The sequence below is a fragment of the Setaria viridis genome, chromosome 5, assembly GCF_005286985.2.
Source record: "Setaria viridis chromosome 5, Setaria_viridis_v4.0, whole genome shotgun sequence".
In the NCBI taxonomy this organism is placed as follows: Eukaryota; Viridiplantae; Streptophyta; class Magnoliopsida; order Poales; family Poaceae; genus Setaria; species Setaria viridis.
The window spans coordinates 26884469-26903545 of record NC_048267.2 but is presented as its reverse complement, the minus strand read 5'-3'; the positions used below and the strand labels follow the sequence as shown (position 1 = coordinate 26903545).

The following is a 19077-nucleotide window of genomic DNA, read 5'->3' as shown; positions in this document are numbered from 1 at the left end:
TTAGAATGGCAAGAGGTCAACACAATTATGAACAGGTTCAATCGAGTAGGTACAGTACGACACATCTTTACTTGTGCAAGAAAAAAAAAGGGGAAAACAAAGTAGCATACATCATGATGACGTGATGTTTTGTGTGATCGAAGAAAGTTGAGCTGAAATTGTCCTTGTCTGGACTGATCATCAAAATCCCTCGACAATGCAATGGGAGTTACTACAGCACAGTCCAGTTATTTGTCACTAGTGGATCCGCTAAACAAGGAAAGCTATGCCTGTTTTTTTTTTCACTCAAATGGAACGGGCGTGCCCTGCTTCTTGTTGACAATGGCCATGGCCAGGTACCTGGTGCCCATTCCGATGGGCGTCTGGCCCTGGGGACCTTCCCAGAATGGGGCTTCCCCATCTCCAACTAGACGCCAGTAGCCCGTTCGCAAAGATTCAGCCTGCTCCTCAGTGCAATTTTGTAGGAGAGCTTCTACCCTGAAGTTGATACCAAGAGAACCCAAGAATTGAGATTGAGTAATTGGTCCATGGACTGAGATATCATCTGCAGAAATTGTGAAAAAAACATGTAAGAAAATTGTCTGAGCATGATCAATATTAGTAGAAATGTTGATGACCATAGAGCGCACCTGAAGCTTCCTGAGCAGAGTGCCTGATTGAAGCAAAGTCGACATAGGCACTAAGATCAGCAGAGCCAGGGTCATCTAATATGTGGACAAACTTGTGCTTACGGATTGCCTGCATTTATTGTAGTTAGTGCCCAAACAATTCTTCCAGTACGTTTTGTGCTATCACACAAGATATGACAATAAAAGCTCAATAAGAGTAACAATTTGTGTATCGAATAATGCATAAGTTCAGGGCCTGAACTTTATGTATTACTCCTTCCAGTCTAAAAAAATAGTTTTGGGAATCAACAGTCCCCAAAACACAATTTTGATCACTAAATGCTAATGTACTATATTTACACAACCTAATAGCATCACTACTGTGAAAGTTCGTTTCAACACAAATATTCAAACATCATTATCCATGTATCCAATCTCTATATTCAGAGACATCAATAACAACAGCAAGTGTAACTGCACATATAACAAACACCATTTTTTGTGGCTGTAGATAGTATTGTGTCTACAAAATCAACAAAGACTAGTTATTAGGCTTCAAGACTTCATGTTACAGTTGTACTAAACAGTCAATAACACACTTAGTTTATGTCAGGTATAATGAAATGATTTTAAAAATCCAAACCTGGAGACTATCGGATACTATTCCGTTTTTGCCATAGTCAATAATAAGAGCACCTCCGCCATCCGAACTAATTCTATCTGCGATTTGTTCAGTAAGCTCCATTGCCTTGGGGCAGACTTCAATATGCTCAACCTTCTCAAGCTCCTCAGAGCTAGCCCATCCGCAACGCTTGGAGAGGTAAATTAAAGAGGCTGTAGGCTGGGGAGACAGAACAAAGCGAAACCTGCTACAAAGTAAGCATTACACATTTCCTTAAGGTTAAGAACACATAAATGCAATTGGTAAAACTCACGAGGAGTCTTCTGCAAGATCCACCATCTTTTCGCACCAGCCACGTGATGCTTTCTGCCAAAAAAAATTGATTATTCAGTCCAGTGACTACAAAATACTTGGCCAGTGAGTGGATAAGCCCCATAAGAACTCAATTATAATTAACTACGGACACAAACCTGAAATTGATGGATTGGTAAGGCATCATAGAATTCATGTGCAATAATTATGGTTGGCACTGCATATATGACAGTCACAGATAAGAGAAATATAAGAAACCCCCATCAAGAAGTGTAAAAGAAACGAACTTGAAGAAAGCCAAATACATGAAGGATTGAAGGTAAACAGTTTCAAATGGGAAAAAAACTGCCTGATACTTGAAACAAAGAGCTTAGACATCAGCAGATTAAATATTATGCATATTCCATGCATAAAGTAACTAAACTAGCAGATCAGTAATGGCGAGATAGATGCTTTGAGGTGATTTCTGTGGTGTACCAACATTTGGGCTCAAGCCTCAACTCTACCTTAGCTACAAGAGTGGGGTTAAGTCTTATTCTCTTCGAAACTAAAAATTTCACAGTAAGTTGATACCAATAGCTGTTATCGCTGCTATTTGCTAGAGAGGCATACTGCAGTTTCATAAACCAAAACCCATACTGATGCTCCATCTCATATATGTAGGTATATCCTGTACCGCAATAATATTACAAGACTGTACAATTTTCACTAATCTCATGTAGTAAATGGGTCATATATTTCACCTAATATAACTTAAGATGAATGGTGATGATAAAAAAAATGTTTGACAATATCAACATTCTAGTATAGAGATCATAATTAAAAAAAGCTGTTGATGAAAGAGCCAGTTCTAAATGAAAAGAGCCTCATACATCCTGAAGGAACCTGTTCGAGGGAGGCATGCCAACAAACAGGGGCTCCACAAAGCTTGCTAACTGTTCTTTTGCCATCATCAACAGGTTCATCTTCACATTTCAAAGTATCATACTGAATTTTTTGCAATGTAGGGCTGCACTCAACCAAGTTAATGTTGAGCGCTTTGGTGAAATTAACAAACTTTGCTGAACCCTGTTGAAATGGAGACATCCACTAAGAAATGGACATGGAAATTCAATAGCTGATAGAAGCAAGATAGAAAACATACACGAAGTAAATCAGCCAAGAGGGTTCCTCGTCCTGGGCCAAGCTCAATCAGATTCACCTTCTCTGGCTGTCCCATTTGCTCCCAGAGGCACATGGCCCATACACCAATCATCTGAGGCAAATAAACGCCATTAGGTGCTCTCATCTAATACTTTGTAGCAGAAAAACAACTAACCAAGTAAACAATTCAGCAGTTTTAGAACAACCACTGTAGATGTATACCGAACTTATACTATCAATATTGATGAGTAATACTGCGTACAACACAGAAAATGCAGTAGCAGCACAAATTAGTTTATGAATTTCATCAGCACCTTGTCAACTTCAAAAAAAACATCATGCATTTTATGGTTGCATTGTGATTAAGTAGTTAAATACAGCACATTGATACCCTTCATATTAGTATTGTCAAAGCAATCAATTAGTGAGTACCCCTTACCTCTCCAAACATCTGGCTGACCTCCGGCGAGGTAATGAAATCCCCCCCTTCCCCAAACACATCACGGTTGATATAGAATCCAGATTGCGGGTTCGTCAGCACCTCCTCCATGTATTCGGCTACGCTGATCGGCCCGCTCCGAAACTAGCAACACCACAATCACATCAAAATGACCGATTCACATTTCCGCATTGCGATCAAAAGAGATTAACAGAGAAGCAAATGCAGGCACCTTTATGATGCTCTTGAGGTGCTTGACGAGTTCGGAGTCTGACGACGGCTCGTGCGAGTGCTCTGCCACATCGACAAACCATCCACCATCAGAAAACCTAAACCCAGACAATCGCGCGCGTGGCGTGGGAGTGAGAGACAGAGGCGAAGCGAACCTGGGGGGTTGTAGAGGCCGGAGCGGTCGACGGAGATGCTGAGCCGGGCGCCGGCATCACCATTGGAGGGGTCCGGGAGGACTTCGTCCTCCGCCTCCTCGTCGCGGCCGGCGGCGGAGGACGGAGGCGGCGGTGAGGAAGAGGAGGTGGTCGGGGTAGACGAGAAGCGGGCGAGGAGGGAGGGGGCGATGGGTGGAGGGAGGCGCCGGTGAGTGGCGCCGCCGCAGCCACCGCCCGAGACGCGAGGGGCGAGACGGCGGAGGAGGGCGGCGGCGGGACCCCGAAGCATCTCGACGGCGACGAGACGGGAGGGGGGTGACACAGAGTGGACTGGGCCGGAGCTGGAAGCGGCGGTCGGTGTTTCCTCGGGGCAGTTGACGGTCCAATTAGCCTACTAGCCCAGAAACAATTTGCGGATGGGATCCCTTTGCAGATCGACGGTCTAAAGATTTTCAGTTATAAAAAAGTTTGAAAATTGTTGCATTCAATTATCTGAAATTACAATAAAAATGTACTCTTTATTAAGCACATCATTCATATAACCACTATTTGGTTTTATGTTCCAAATGAGCTAAGATTTTCGCATGAGCAAATCCTTGCCAAACAGAGGTCAAAAACTGCTGTTGTTGTCGATAGTTTGCTTAATTGACATTAGATGTAGCAAACCAAAGAGTTCAATTGTACAAGTATTGATTCAATCTTGATGGAGATGCTTTAATTAACAAATAGTTTAGTTAACGCCCGGGCAAGGTTGTACCTTACCATACGGCAACTAAACCGACCATCTCTTTCACTCGTTCATGAAGAAGAGACACGGCTCCCTACCATTTTCTGGTCAGTAAGAGGCTGCTGCTTACCAGGACAGTCGGTAAAGATTATGTTTTGGAGTGTTATCTGAACGAGTTTATTAGGGTTCCAAACTCTTTGTTCATTCCTTCCACTTATGAGAACACGATTAGTGGTGCCACATCAGTTTATTTTTTTTTAAGAAACCTTCGAAAAAAAAAAGTCCAGATTTCACTGAGAAGAAAAATCGATAAATGAGAGCAAAACCGGGCACAAAAACCTCATATACACGCAGGGTTAATTGAGGGAAAACCGGCTAAAACCCCCCGACAGTGACAGCAAGGACGAACAATGGCCAATGGCAAGAACAAAACATTAGAGGACAACAGCTAGCTACCTCATATGTCCATTTCATCTCTTAATAAACATAAAACTTAAGGTAGATTTACATCGCTGATAACATATCCGTCCAAGTCAAATTACAATGTAAAGCCGATTTAATGATAAATCTACGTTCCACAGCAACCGCGCGGATGCAGAAATAACCATTCATCTAGCTAGCTGCTTTGGATTTGCGTGTCATGTTAACCACATGAAACGCTGTGCGTCGCAGGGGACCCTCAGCACCCCCTGCTGGCCATACCCGAACTGCTGCTCGGCCATCTCCAGCAACGCAGCCATGCAAGGCTCCTTGAAATCCTTGACACGCACCAGCACCTTCGTCTCTGCATCACCTTTGTCGTCGGCGCCGCGAACCAGCACTATGGGGAGGTACCCTTTCGGGATCTTCTTGTCGTACTCACGAGTAACTCCGGACACACAGCTTGGGAAGGCTATGGCACTCGCCTTCACTGTCCAAGGGGCCATCGTTTCCTATTACGTGTGTTGTGGATTTGCTTGGTGGATAGGCTTTTTTTTTTTGAATTTTGTGGGGGTATAGGCTATGAACTTATGATTTGATGATGCACAAGGGATGCCGTGCACTGGTGGTTCATATAGTGGTGGATCAGAGGTTCAAAGCCAAGTAGGACTTTTTCGTAGACAGACGTGACTTGTGTGATAGGCCACTAGTGCTGGGAATGCGTTTTTAGTACCGGGTACAAAAACCCCCTTGTTACCCGGTTGTGCAACCAATATTGCTATTTCGATACTAAAGGTACCAGATCTAAATGAGGGTCTTTAGGGTCTGTTTGGCATGGCTTCACTCCCGAACTCCAGCGAACTCCACCAAAAAATCCAGCCAAACACCCTAACTCCAAAACTCCGTGGAGCAGCCAACTCCATGGAGTTGTAGTACAAATGGAACTGGAGTTTTGGAGCACCTCTTTTGAACCTCCTTATGGAGTTGGTGGGTAATTACCCACCACTACCACTAGTTACACAGAAAAAACATTTCAATCTATTCCTCGCGAGCCCCCACCCGCGCCTCATTTCCCCACCCGCGTGTTCCTGCCGCTAGCCCCGCCGCCCAAGCCCCGTCACCGCCCGTCATTGCCCAGCCCCGCTGCCCGTCGCCTTGTTGCCCGCCTCTCTCGCCTCCTCTCGCGTAGGGACGGCGGTGCCGCCACAGCAGGTGGGTGCCCAGGAGAGCGCCGCGAGCTTGGGGTGGCGTCGGCACCCACCGGTCATCGGGCGCATCGGAGAGGTCCACCGGACGACAATTGGGGCGACGTCGCGGAGGAGTTCTGCGGCCCGGAGGAATGGGTCGTTCTCGTCGGCGGACGCGTGGTCCTCCCCAACGGTGTCACTGGGGTCGACGCCGTGGGCGCCACGCCACCCATCTCCATCGTGAGGCCCGGCGACGCCGTCGCCGCCTCCCGCGGACGCATGCTGCTCTCCAGCCCGTGGTAGCCGGGATCGCGGTCTAGGAGGGGAGCCTCATGGCTCTGGGGGCCAAGATCCTGCAGTAGGTGCTCATCATGCCGCCGGCCGTGGGCGGCCTCACTAACGGCGCGTTCCTTGGCGTGCGGTCCGCGCCCGCCGACAGCCGCAGCATCTTCCCCGTCGGGAAGCTCCAGTATGCATGCGATGCACGAATTCTTCAGATCTGTTACTCTGTTTTGTTTGCGATGCTTTTTTTATTTGTTTTCCCATTCTCGGATAAGGTAATCAGTTCAATTTGTTCGTGATGGTTCAGTGATCTGCTCGGTTGATTCTATGCACGCTCCCCACGCTGCCACCGCCAGATCCGCGCTCGGCCGCCTCCCAGATACGCGTAGTGCGAAAATTATCCGGTGCGAAAACTATCTAGGGGAAGAAGAAGAGATGGGATAGGGAGGATGACAAGTGGGACCTGAATTGGAGGGTAACAATGGCAATTCACATTGAAATCGGTCTTTTTTGGAGCTGAGAGCACCCATCTAGGCAAACACCCCATTTTATTTCTGGAGTTCTAGAGTGGAGCTGGCTTCACCTGGAGTTCTGGAGTAGAGCAGCTCCATCCGAAGTTGGAGCCATGCCAAACAGGGCCTTAGTACCGCTTGTTTATACCAACCAATACTAATTTGGGGATCCCACCCAGCCACCCCCGCATCATCGCCGGCCACCCTTCCTCCTCATCCCCGCTAGCCGCCCTTTCTCTTCGTCGGCCGAGCCTGATCCTGGCCCTTGTCCCTGCTACCCCTGCATCAGCGCCGGCCAGCCTTCCTCCTCGTCCCCGCTAGCTGCCCTTTCTCCTTGTCGGCCAAGCCTGGTCCCGGCCCTCGTCCTCGCCGCCCCCGCTTCACCGTCGGCCACCCTTCCTCCTCGTCCCCGCTAGCCGCCCTTCCTCCTCGTCGGCCGAGCCTGGTCCCGGCCTTCATCCCCGCCGCCCCCGTGTCACCGCCGGCTGCCCTTCCTCCTCATCATCGCCGGTCGCCCTTCCTCCTCATCATTGCCGGCCGCCCTTTCTCCTCGTCGGTTGAGCCTAGTCCCAGCCCTTGTCCCCGCCGCCCCTACGTCACCGGCGACCGCCCTTCGTCTTCATCACCACCAACTGCCCTTCCTTCTCGTCGGTCGAGCCTGGTCCCGGCCCTCATCCTCGCCGCCTCACCTCCTCCACGACCCCCTTGCCTGTCACACCCTGAAACTTCCGAATTTCAGGATGTGAATAAAAAGAATAAATAAACAATAATTTTCTCATAATTTTAAAATTTTCCCAACATTTATTTTTCTTTACATGAAATTTAGTATAAGAAAAATAATTGTTTGCTTTTATAAATTAAATAATGTTGTTCTATGTTTGTGCATTCATGTCGCTGCATCTTGGTGTTTCTTGAGTGCAAAAGTTTGAAAAATGCGTTTAGACGTTGCCCAGACCCTTGTGAGGATTTTCCATCTTTTTTTGGAATTTATTCTCCTTTTCCTAGAGCTAAATCCAATTTTTGGAAGGCTTTAGAATCCTTTTCACGAGCTCCAAGTATTTTATTTGGATTCTTTGTGTCCCAATCCATCTCTGAGATTTATCTCAGATTTTTCGGAATTTTCTAGGTATTTTTCTCGCTTTAGAAAACGAGTCGAGTTATTTCTGGAATTGTTTTCGCGCGCAGATAAATAAAATTAGAAATTCCGAAAATAAAAAGTCAACTCGAAAATATCTTTTTTCGAGTGTGGCCTATATACATATCACCACGTTCGTCTCGACGCGAGGATTTCAGATCTACAAACCTTTCCACGAGTTACCTCTCCTAACTCCGTAGATCTGAAGTCAAAGTTCGGTCTTCGTCAAACTCAGGCGAGCTTTTCTGGCGAAACCGTGGATTTCCGGCGAAAACCGACACCACCACAGATTTCCTCTCTTCGAGCTCTACGCCGTGGTGGGGTGGATTACGTGAATCCGATGTCGGCTCCGTCGTCTTCCCCAACTCCGGCGAGCTTTTCCGCCACCATTGTTCATCTCTAGCCGAAGGTGAGCACACCATCTTGTTCGTCTCGACGATATCGTTCCATTTTGCCGTTCATGCGCGAGATCGGGCTTCGTTTCTAGCTTTCCATCTTCCTCTCTATTTCTCCTGTTTCTGTGCAACAGTAACCATGGCCATGGCCTCCGCCTGTTTCTGTTCGCTCGCACGCCGCTGCGTGCCGTGCGCCGCCTGTGCGCCGTCACTGGCCGTGCCCTTGGCCCCTAGCCCGGCCACCGCCGCCAGCACCACCCGCCCGGGCCTCCGCCGCGCCGAAACGCCAGCAGGCCGCCGGCCAGGAGCTGCACTGCTCCTGGCGTGAGGAAGAAGATGAGGCGCCACTTTTCAATCTAGCCCCTGACCTCTCCTGTTTTCTTTTTCTCAATTCTTGTGTCTTGTAAATCTTTCAGTGAGGCCCCTGTAATTCTTGCATTCTTTCAATCTAATCCAAGCCTTGACCTTTTGCAGACCTAACCCCGAGTTTTCACCTTTTCGCGAGCACTATTCCTGGTGTCTTGCAAATTTTCCTTGCTAACCCTCCAAGTCTACGGTTAATTATGTTTAGGTCCCTACAACCTTGTTTAACCCATAGCTTCTACGTTTAAATTCCGTTTTTGTCCGTTCAAGTTGCGTTAGATTCATAATGATGTAAATTACACGTTAGTGGTAATGTTTTACTTCACACATGTTTTTGAAAATAAAATTTATATTAAAATTGATTAATGCTTGACAAACGAGTTCTTCTCTAAATAAAATCTATTTAGTGTTAAACATCGTTTTTCATAATAATTGTTAATTTGATTAATACCTACTTCATACCCTCTTCTAAATAAAAGCCAATTAGGTTATATATCGTTTTTTCATAAACTAAAGTTAATTGGATTAATGCCTATCTAAATAATTCTTTCAATTAAAAGCCACTTAGAGTTATACCTCGGCGTTTCATAAATTAAATTCAATTTGATTAATGTTTATTCAATTTGTTTTCTAAATAAAATCTGTATAGGTTATATCTCGAGTTTTCATAATTAAATATTAATTTGGCTAATATAAATATAAATGTGTTTTTAATTTAATCTACTTAGTTGAACTCGAGATGTAAAGCTATACGCTTAGATGTCTACATGTATCTTATTTTTAAATTAAATGTTTAATTTGCATAAATTGTACTAAAATATTTATAAATAAAATTGGACTAAGCTTTACACCGTCTTTTCTTATGAAAATATAAATATGACTTGATTAATTCTAACTAAGGATATTTCTGTGAAATATCTTTACATTGCTTTTCTCAACTAAAATAAACAAAGCTTGTAACTCTTATCTTCCTTTGCTAACTCAAAACTCTCGATAGCTTTATCTTTTCAACCATAGTTCCGTTGGAAGCATTCCTGCGTCCGCGTAATCCTAGAACCGAGCCATGTTCTTTTAATACGCTCTTTTAAAGTCTGTCTTTTGTTTTGGTGTACTGCTCTTAGTTGTATTTGTTTGTTTGCTTGTATGATTGTGCCGGTGATTGCTTCGAGTAGAAGGATCGCTGTTCGAAAGCTTTGAAGATTAAGAGTTTGAAGAGAGCAAGAGCCAAAGAGCAGTAAGAAGTAACTTGTTGCTGGAGAAAGGCAAGTGTGTCCTTGTGCTTTTGTCCCAATAACTTTGTTTAATCACTATTGCATATGCCTGCATTAAATTTGATGGGTCCTATTAAGGTTTGCCTAGTTTTTATGATTATTTCTTGCCAACCTGGGTTTACCTTTCTGTTGGGTAGCTATGCTTAGCTGCTATACTTGGGTTATGGTGGTTCTAACGAACAACATGGTGAACTTATTCTATTTATGATATACCTTTTGTTAATACAAGATTACCATATTTAATTGGAACATGGAGCGACCATCCAGGAAAACAGTGCTACCACAAGACTAAATGGCTCTGGTCTTAGCTGAATAATTAGAAACTCTAGTTTGGGGTAACCTTACCGAAAGGGCAAGAGGGGAGGCGTTGATGGGATATAGCACTCGCTCTCTTGGGAAGTGGGCTTGGCTAAGACACTATACCCTCTAGGGGACTGCTATGTTTCGCTTCGACCTGAAACCTTAGCGGGTTACCACATTGCTAGCGAATCTTTGTAAAGGCCTCGTAGTGTCCCTATGCAATCACACCTCGGAAGTGTGGTATTGTGCCTGATCAGCACAAGCGTGGTTGGGTCTAAAGTTCTTTTGAACTTTTACGCGACTTGTGGGTAAAGATGTGCAACCTCTGCAGAGTGTAAAACTGATCGATCAGCCGTGCTCACGGTTAAGAGCGGCCTGGACCCTCACATGAGTAATATACTTGAAGATGGATTTAAATTGTGGTTTATGCTATGGTTATGGTTGTGCCATATGCTTATGGCTTATATTTATGTTTATATTAATTGTGGGTTGGTATATACTTATACCTTAGTAATCAGGTGCTAATAAAATTTGACCAACTAAAAATGCTTAATGCAGTCAACCAGTCAGCCTTTCCTTGTTTAACCCTTGCATTCATATTCTCCTCACACTTGCTGAGTACGACAAGTGCTCACCCTTGCTATAACCAACGTTGCTCAGAAGAAGATGCTGATGTGAAGTTGTGGTGAAGATGATGTTGAGTTCTAGGCGTACGCAACCCCCAGTCGTTTGCCTGTGAAGTTTGGAGCCTCCGTTTCCATAATTAAGCTGTATATCTTTGATGGTTTTGTAAGTCTTTGTATCTTTTTACGTGATACTGTTGTTGTTATTCACTAATGATGTCACTATATGTATGAAAATTGATCCTGGCATACATATAGGTAGCATTCGGTTTTACCTTTAAAACCGGGTGTGACATCGCCCAGTTGTCCGCCCATGCAATGTGCTTCGCTAGCCCCCTCGTGCCGCCGGCCGCCCTTGCCCAGAGAGGTATCGTCGTTGAGTGCTCGTGGGCAGCGCGACTGTGGAGAGGTGACGGAAAAACCGGAAGGCATCGGGTCTTGTAGCCGAGGATCCGGCGAGATGATGGGCGTGAGTCGCGAGGCGGTCTGACGCAGCTGCGGCAAAACTCTTGCACGGCGGCGACGGGGTACCTTGGCGCGGCCGGCGAGGGCGCGAGCGAGATGAGGCAAAGCAGAAAGGGTTGCAGAGGGGCTTCCGTTGCGATTGGGGATGAGGGCGCGTGGATCCATCCTGTCGCGACCGGCGACTGGGCGAAGCGGCGGGCGTCGGAGAGATCAAGCCACGCGGCGGGGAAGCTCTGAAGCGGTGCATGCTGCTCGGGTGCGTCTGCCTCGGGAGATCCAGGAAAGATTTTGGGTCCACCAGTCAGTCTCAGTTGTTCCACAGCTCCAAGATTGAAAGGAACATTGCCTTTGGGGACTCAAAAGGAACCGGCGGTTTTGGTGGGTTCTCAGGGGTCGGGACTAAGAACCGGTTTTTGGAGCGCTTAAGCTCAGGAAGAGCCTAGTTAGCGGAATTAGGGACTCAGATTTAGATTAACTCGGCTGATTTAACCAAGGTCGTTACACAAAGACGGTCAAGATGACTATTGAAGTCGTGCAACAGGAGCTGCCGGTGATCAAGGAGGTCATTGATTTGGATGATGACGAGGAGCCACCTGTCACTAGGGTCAATCCCACCGGTGCGCAGATTACTCAAGAAGAGGAGACGGTGATCGAGGCTAGCGAGGATCAAATTGCGATCTAGCAGATCGTGCCGAAGAAGCCGTCGCCCACCGTCAAGTACACACGCTTGGGGGGAGATCGTTCCTTGAAGATAAGGTAGTCCACAAAGTTAGTATTTGAGTACTGATTGTGACCTATCTTTGTTTTGCAATGTATCTTGACACTTGTCATTTTCAGGAAATCCACCAACGTGGATATTGGAGAACCAAGCACAAAGTCCACAGCTGATGACAGTAGCTGCTCAGCCCAAGACCCTGTCCTGGCGCCTTTAATTCCACCACCAGAGGAGTAGCCTGCACTAGAAATAGCTCCAGGTGCTGTATCCCTTGTCACTATGCTCATGCATGATGTAATTGCATCACTTAATGTTGCTGTAGTGCCAGTCCCCGAGCTGCCGATGGCCGAGCCCATTGCGGGGACTACTTCCGCAGTGGTGGTGACGTTGGTAGCCCCCGAGCCGGAGGTGGAGACTGAGGCAGAGGTGGCAACTACTTTTAGAGTCGAGGCTACGCTTGTAACCCCTGAGCTAGAAGCTGCCGGGGCTCTTCAAGTGTTGGCGTCTATCCTACCTTCTGAGGCGGGACCATCTACTAGCCGCATCATGGCCACCTTCTCATCTTCGTAAGCTGGTGCCTCAACTAGCCAAGCACTAGTTCCTCTTGGTGCGCCAATCGCCGAAGAGCATGAGGAACCATGGATATCTAAAGGGGTGGACCTAGAGAGGATCTAGCTTCTTGCTGACCCTCTGACCACCATAGAGGTGGAGGCCGTGGTCATGGAGATGCATCGCTGTGTAGGCGAGTACACAGTGGTAAGTTTCACTTGTGCAGTTTTCTTCGACTTGAAATTGGTACTTGTTACTTATACAAGTACTTGCTCTGTTTCTGCAAAAATTGATTGAGCGCTCCTACCAGAAGTCAGAAATGATCCAAGGGTACGGGGATACCATAATGCGAGTGCAAGCAGTTGAACAAGAGTTTGCCAAAGAGTAGTAGTACTCTTCCCAGCTACTCATGAAGTAAGATGGCTAGGCTACGGAGTATCGGAATCTCGGCCAGAGAACCACGGAGGAGAAGGATTGACTCCGGAAGCGCAACAAGACGCTGAAGCATCAGTTGGAAGGTAACTTGTCATCTCCTACTAGGCTTCAAGCACTAATTTGTACTTGATGGTTCTAAGTTGTTATTTGTGTTTGGTCTTGCAGAGCTCTAGAACGGAAAAGAAGATTTCCAAGGTTGCATCACGGACTGGCAGAACTCATACTATAGAGTGACGGATCAACACGACAAGTTGTCCACTCTATACGAGACTCTGGAGCATCGACTAGAGAAGGAGCACAAGATGCGCGTTGATGGAGAAGTCAGTCTGGTGGACGCCATGATGTCCCTCTAGGAGTGCATGGCTGAGTTAGAGGCAACCAAGCTTGCTTTGATGGAGCTATCAGAAGCCGCTCAGCCCATCGCTGATATGGTGGAGCCCCCGACGGAAGGTGTGGAGCCCCGCCCATTGGCGGAAGTACTCAAGGATGCTCTTGTGTAGATCACCAGGTACATCCAGAAGATGGCAGAGTCCGTCTTGAAGCAACTGTTGGCAATGGTGAAATTCTTCTACCTGCAAGCTAACTTGGCTCCAGTTGCGGAGGGAATTACACAAGACTGCTCTGATGAGCAGTTTCAACAGTACTTGTAAGAGGTGGCTCCCATTGCTAAGGAGGTAGCCGATCAAATAGACCTTAAGTAGTTTGTTATGTAAGAACATGAAATCATTGTAATATAAACATGCCATGAAATCAAACGTAAATTATTTGAAGTCTTATCATAAATTTTATTGCTTGTCAACTTGTCTGAATTCTTTGTTTTAGTGTATCTCCTGAACTACCCTGATAGTTGCTCGTGTGATAGTCGTGAGTGTCTGCGCACAATGCTACTATTGTGAGCCTCTTCAGATATGTGATGTAGAGTACACTTAGGATGCAACCCCTTTCTGTGGAGTGCTAGTACTCGGGTATCTGGGTAGTCAAACTCTTTAGACGAGTAGACTTCTTCAAGACTTCATTAGCTGGAGCCTACCTTTGCAATCTCTCTGGGTTGTTTGGGTGTTATGCTCCAAAGACCTAGAACTACAGACTTGTTATTACAAGTTGCGACTAGATAGACCTGTCTAGATTATTACAAGCTGCGACTAGATAGACCTGTCCAGATTAGAACTCAGGTAGTATAGATAACTTCCAAGCTTACTAATGGCTTCTTTTGTAGAGACCGTCGATGACCAGATTTGTCCAAGGAGCTAACTAGCTCACAATTTTTGATCACAGGCTCACTTTTGCATGTCACTGCTGGACCATCGTGTCCAATGAGTTGAATAACTCAAAAATATCTTTGTGCAGACTTGTGAATACAAGCCACTGAGTTGAATAGCTCTGTGAACTTGCTTTTGCAAGCCGCGAACGGGCAGAGACAAGTCGTTTTATGACAAAAATAACTCTGCTTTATTAATTTGTAATTGTACAACTGAGGCTAATGGCCAATTTACATGAATATGTAAACTATGGGTAGAATCGACACAAGTGTTTGATGTTCCACAAGTTGTTGACTTCTTCGCCAGTGAGAGTTTGGAGCCTATACAACCCAGGTCCAGTGACCTTGAAGACGATGAAATGACCCTCCCATGGCGAGTTTAGCTTGTACAACCCCTTGGTGTCTTGAATACGCCTTAGGACCATGTCGCCTGCATTGAACGAATGTTCTTTGATGTTGCGATCATGATAGTAGCGAATTCCTCAAGGTATCTTGCTGACTGGACGAGTGCTGCGCAGCGAGCTTCCTCGAGACTGTTTAAGTCTAGATGCCTTGTTTCTTCTGCCGCACCTTCCTTGTATTGTTCGACTACTGGAGATTTCCACATGACGGCGGTAGGGAGGATGGCTTCTTATTCGTAGACCAGGAAGTAGAGTGAGTACCCTGTAGGCTTGCACAGCTGTGTGGGAAGCCCTCAGAGGACAGTGGGTAGCTCCTTGGGCTACTTGCCCGCTTTGGTATTACCAATGTCGTGTAGTATTTTCTTCAGATCCTCCAGTAACATCCTGTTGGCACGCTCAACCTAGCCATTGGTCCGTGGATGAGCGAATACTCCCAAAACTCGTGATTGTCCGCTTTCGGGCATGCATCCCAGGCCCACGAGTAGGTCCTATGCGGCCCACTAAGGGGCGTACTTGGACACAATCAAGACTAGGGGGGCTACGCGATAGGAAGCGTATCCCACTCGGACTAGTTAGGTGTGCATATGGAAACTACTCGGTCTACACCGAGTAGAACTCTGTAATCGTACCGGACTAGGATTCAAACTTGTAACCCTACCCTCCCGAGTATATAAGGGCAGGCAGGGACCCCCTCAAAAACAACTCCTACTCATCCAAGATTAATACAACCAACTCACAGGACATAGGGTATTACGCGATCTAGCAGTCCGAACATGTCTAAATCATGTTCCTTGCGTCACCATCGACTCCTTGATTCTCGACGGCCCTTACCGCACAAAAGACCACCTAGGGTACTCCCTAGGCGGGTTGCCGGTCTAAAACACCGACACTCCCCGCAGGGAGAGTACTCCCTTGGGTCCCGACATTTTGAGTACTAGGTACACGTAATGCACGATAGCCATGAACTTAGCGAAGGCAAGTCTTCTGAGGATAGCATGATACGAGGTTTCAAAATCAGCCACCTCAAACCGGATGTACTCTATTCAGTAGTGCTCTTTTGTCCCGAAGGTAACTAGCAAAACCACCTGACCAAGGGGTACAGCCGCGTTGCCTGGCACAATGCCGTAGAACAGAGAGTTCATTGGGGTAAGCATATCTGTAACGTCGAGGTTTATCTTCCTCAAAGTTTTTGCGAAAAGTACATTGAGACCACTGCCGCCGTCGATGAGTACTTTGGTAAGTCGAGAGTCTGCGACTACTGGGTCAAGAACGAAAGGGTAGCATCCTGGGTCGGAGAAACTAGTCTAGTATCCTTCCTAGAAAAGGTGATTGGCACCTCAGACCACTTGAGGAATGTAAGTGTTGCTGGTTCAATGGGCATAATTTCTCGGAGGGTTAATTTCTGGGACCGTTTTGTAGCAGTACCCGGTGTGCTGTCGAAGATGATGTTGACGGAGTTGGATGGGTTCTAGAATTTACTGTTGTCGCCATTGTCTTTGTCTTCTTCGGCCTTGCCCTTGTCCTTTGCTCCAGAAGGTTCCAGCAGATCTTTCATGACTCTGCGCATGCTATAGCAGTCCATCGTAGGGTGCTTAGTGTGTGGGTGCCACGGGAACTACTTTTTCAGGAGCTCTTTGAATGGAGCCCTTTCTTGATTCCTGCCACCTTTCTTGGAAGACTGGGACATCGCTGCGACAGTATTGTTTGGCTTCCTCTTGTGATTTTGACCACCCAGGTAGTTGCCTCGGTTGTCATTGTTGGGGCGATCGTTGCGATTCTTGTCATTGTGTTGGCCATTACTCTGATTATTGTTGTTCTAGCCTCTGTAACAACTAGACTCGAACCTCTCGATCTCCTTATCTTCTTCATCTACCTAGGCTTGTATCATGATTTTGAGAGATTTGATATCTTCCGGGTGTCTCCTGCCAAAATCTTGGAACATCCGGCAGTCATATAGACCGTTCTGGAAGCGGTCTATAACATCCTGCTCCATGATGTCCACGATAGTGACCTTTTTGTCAAAGAAACATTGTAGATAGCTGTTTAGTGTCTCACCTTGTTGCTGTTTGACTTGAGACAAGTTGATCCTATTGCTAGGACGCTGCATTGCCCCTATGAAGTTGTTCGTGAATGCCACCTTGAGGTGACTCCACGTGTTGATGGAGTTCTTCTCCAGAGACTCGAGCCATGTGAGTGGCCTTGCCTCCATGTAGATGGGGAAGTAGATGACCTTGGTGTCATCATTTCCTCCCATCGCCTGGACTAACTATGAGTAGCACCGCAGCCATTGGACTAGGTCCTGCTTGCCGTCGTACTTGGTGATACCCAATGGTTTGAATTTGTCAGGTAGAACTATCTTTCATACTTGTTTTGAGAAGGTGGAAAACCTGTCAGAATCCTCTCCCAAGTACATGACTTTTTGTTCACGCTTGCGGCGGTGCCCTTCAATGATTGTACGGGCGTCGTGGCTATTGTTGATCTTCTGACAGAAGTCACATACTTGACGGCCTCCTGTGAGTCCCACCCGTCTACCCTCTGCCCTGTTCTAGCTTGGTCTAGGGCCCTCAATTCTGTGAGCCTCATTTCAACCTGGTCTGGCATCCTCATTTTGACTTGGTCTATGGCTACTACCATGCTGAGATGAGGTGTGTTGAACCGAGTGTATTGGACTTTGTTGATTGAGTTGCTCATACACCCTTTCCACCAACAGAGGTAATTGCCTAGTGTACTTGGTTTGTGGCATTGCCCGAATAATCAGGTCAATGGATGCAATAGTGGCGAGAGGAGTTTGATGTTGATGCGATTGAACTGTTTCAAATGCATGGTCCAAGTTCATGATGGGTAGGTCAGATGCAAGGCGGTGGTGACGCTCTGCTCTTGCAGCGTTTCTTTCTCGTTGTCGATTCCTTTGAGCTTCAATCTCTTCCCCTTCTACGTTGGCGGTGAGCTCATCCTGCGAGATGTTGTCTGGGTGATGTTCATGTCGCGGATTCCTTTCTGGCAGTTCTTCACCATCGCCTCCTTGTGCATCAATGATGGCGAGGAGTTCCCACTTCGGAGAGAAACTACCCGAACTTGATTTGATGATCTCTGTGGAGCCATCTTCTTCGTAGATTGGCGACAGTGGGATACCCACCTGGTATGGGAGGGTGTCAAGGTAAGCGACAAGGTGTGACTCATTGTCCTTGGCAAGAGCAAGTGGCTTCATATCGTGCCAGTAGATGAATCTATTTTGTGGAGTAGATGTGATAACCAAGCTCTGCTGTGGACCTGTTAAAGGAGTCTCCTCATCTGGATCCGAGTAGTAGTCAAGGTTCGCGATCAAATCCGAGTTGAATTGTGATCTGGACAGGGTGTCTTGGTAGACAACACCCAAGTTTCATAGTCCGAATGAGAATTGACTTGTATTGTAGACCGATTCGCACGATGGCTTAAGCGCCAGCTTGTGGGAGCCAATCCGACTACTGGGAGAATTTGAGTTGTACTTGAACTCATCCCCTGAGCCTCGGAATAGGTCAAAAATTTCATTGAATTTCTCAACGAAATCCTCCAAAGCTTGGCGATGAAGGTTGATGTCATAGTGCTTCTCCTCCAGGGCTGGCGTAATGTGGTGGTGGAAGTTTCTAGCACTATCTACGACGCAAATCCAGGAGCCAAAGATGAATGTCGCGCCCGCTTTGAACGTGATGGTGGGCTTGATGATGACTTGAGCCATTGCGTTCGCTAGTGGATTCTTGGCAAGAGCTCAAGATGGCAACAGGCACAGATTACCCACATGCCCGCGGGTGAAAATCGGTTAGGGTGAGGATACGGGTACCATTTTGTACCCACGGGCACGGGTGTGGGTTTTATTTTATACCCGTGGGTAAAAAATTTGCGGGTATGAAAATACACTACCCGTGCCCGCATACCCGCAAATCCGCATGACATGTGGGCCTGGCCGCCTGGATTTGCTAGGGTTCCTTAATCCTCATCCTCCTCACCTCCTGAGTGACTCACAGTCACAGCCGCATAGCCGCCCTAGCCCCCAGACCCCAAATCCCCCGGCCTCCCGCTCCTTCTGCCCCGTAGGCTCGCCGCCGGCCGCCCGCAGGCGCGGCGGCACAGGCCCGCAGGTGTAGCGGCGCAGCACGCCAGCGCCGCAGCCCTCCGCTCCGCCCCTCCCTCCCGAAGTCCCGAATCCCGATGGCCCACCACCCGCCCTCTCGAGTTCTAGCCGCTGCCCGCCCTCCCGAGTCCTAGCCGCCACCTGCCCGGCCGCCGCCCGCCCTCCGAGTCCTGGCCGCCGCCCGCGGATAGTCCCGGCATGCTCGCCCGGCCGCCACCCACCCTCCCGAGTCTGTATACGAGCATGCCCACGGGCAAAATATGCCTGTGGATAGCGGGCGCGGGCGCATAGTGCTGCCCGTGGCGGGTGGCGGGCGCGGGCGCGGGTACGGGCACGGATATATTGTCACGGGTGCGGGTTTGTGGTTCGTATATCCGCGCAGGTTTTACCCATTGCCATTTTTAGCAAGAGCTCCTACCTG

General features: G+C 47.4%; 1 protein-coding gene and 1 long non-coding RNA gene across 3 annotated transcripts; one reads left to right on the top strand and one right to left on the bottom strand.

The window, feature by feature from the left end:
* On the bottom strand, positions 1-3869 carry LOC117859051 (uncharacterized). Its single transcript, XM_034742224.2, has 10 exons — positions 3511-3869; positions 3357-3418; positions 3125-3268; positions 2687-2797; positions 2415-2610; positions 1701-1759; positions 1544-1596; positions 1252-1474; positions 630-738; positions 1-544 (listed from the first exon to the last, which is right to left on the bottom strand). The coding sequence occupies exons 1-10, from the start codon at positions 3797-3799 to the stop codon at positions 282-284; spliced, it is 1509 nt and encodes a 502-aa protein (XP_034598115.1). The 5' UTR covers positions 3800-3869; the 3' UTR covers positions 1-281.
* Positions 3870-7824: 3955 nt separating this feature from the next.
* On the top strand, positions 7825-18630 carry LOC117856013 (uncharacterized). 2 transcript variants are annotated; one of them, XR_011898153.1, is made up of 4 exons: positions 7825-8182; positions 9704-11946; positions 12028-12972; positions 13055-18630. It is a non-coding gene; the product is annotated as an uncharacterized lncRNA (long non-coding RNA). The 2 variants fall into 2 exon arrangements; XR_011898152.1 differs by having other exon boundaries at positions 9704-12972.
* The last annotated feature ends 447 nt before the right edge of the window (positions 18631-19077 follow it).

What these genes read in the sequence shown, in the direction of transcription:
- LOC117859051 (XM_034742224.2), bottom strand. Translation starts at nt 3,799, where the DNA reads ATGCTTCGGGGTCCCGCCGCCGCCCTCCTCCGCCGTCTCGCCCCTCGC. An exon ending in TCAGCCAGATGTTTGGAGAG is followed by an intron (nt 2,798 to 3,124) that starts GTAAGGGGTACT and finishes TATTTGCCTCAG; the next exon opens with ATGATTGGTGTATGGGCCAT. An exon ending in GATCTTGCAGAAGACTCCTC is followed by an intron (nt 1,475 to 1,543) that starts GTGAGTTTTACC and finishes ACTTTGTAGCAG; the next exon opens with GTTTCGCTTTGTTCTGTCTC.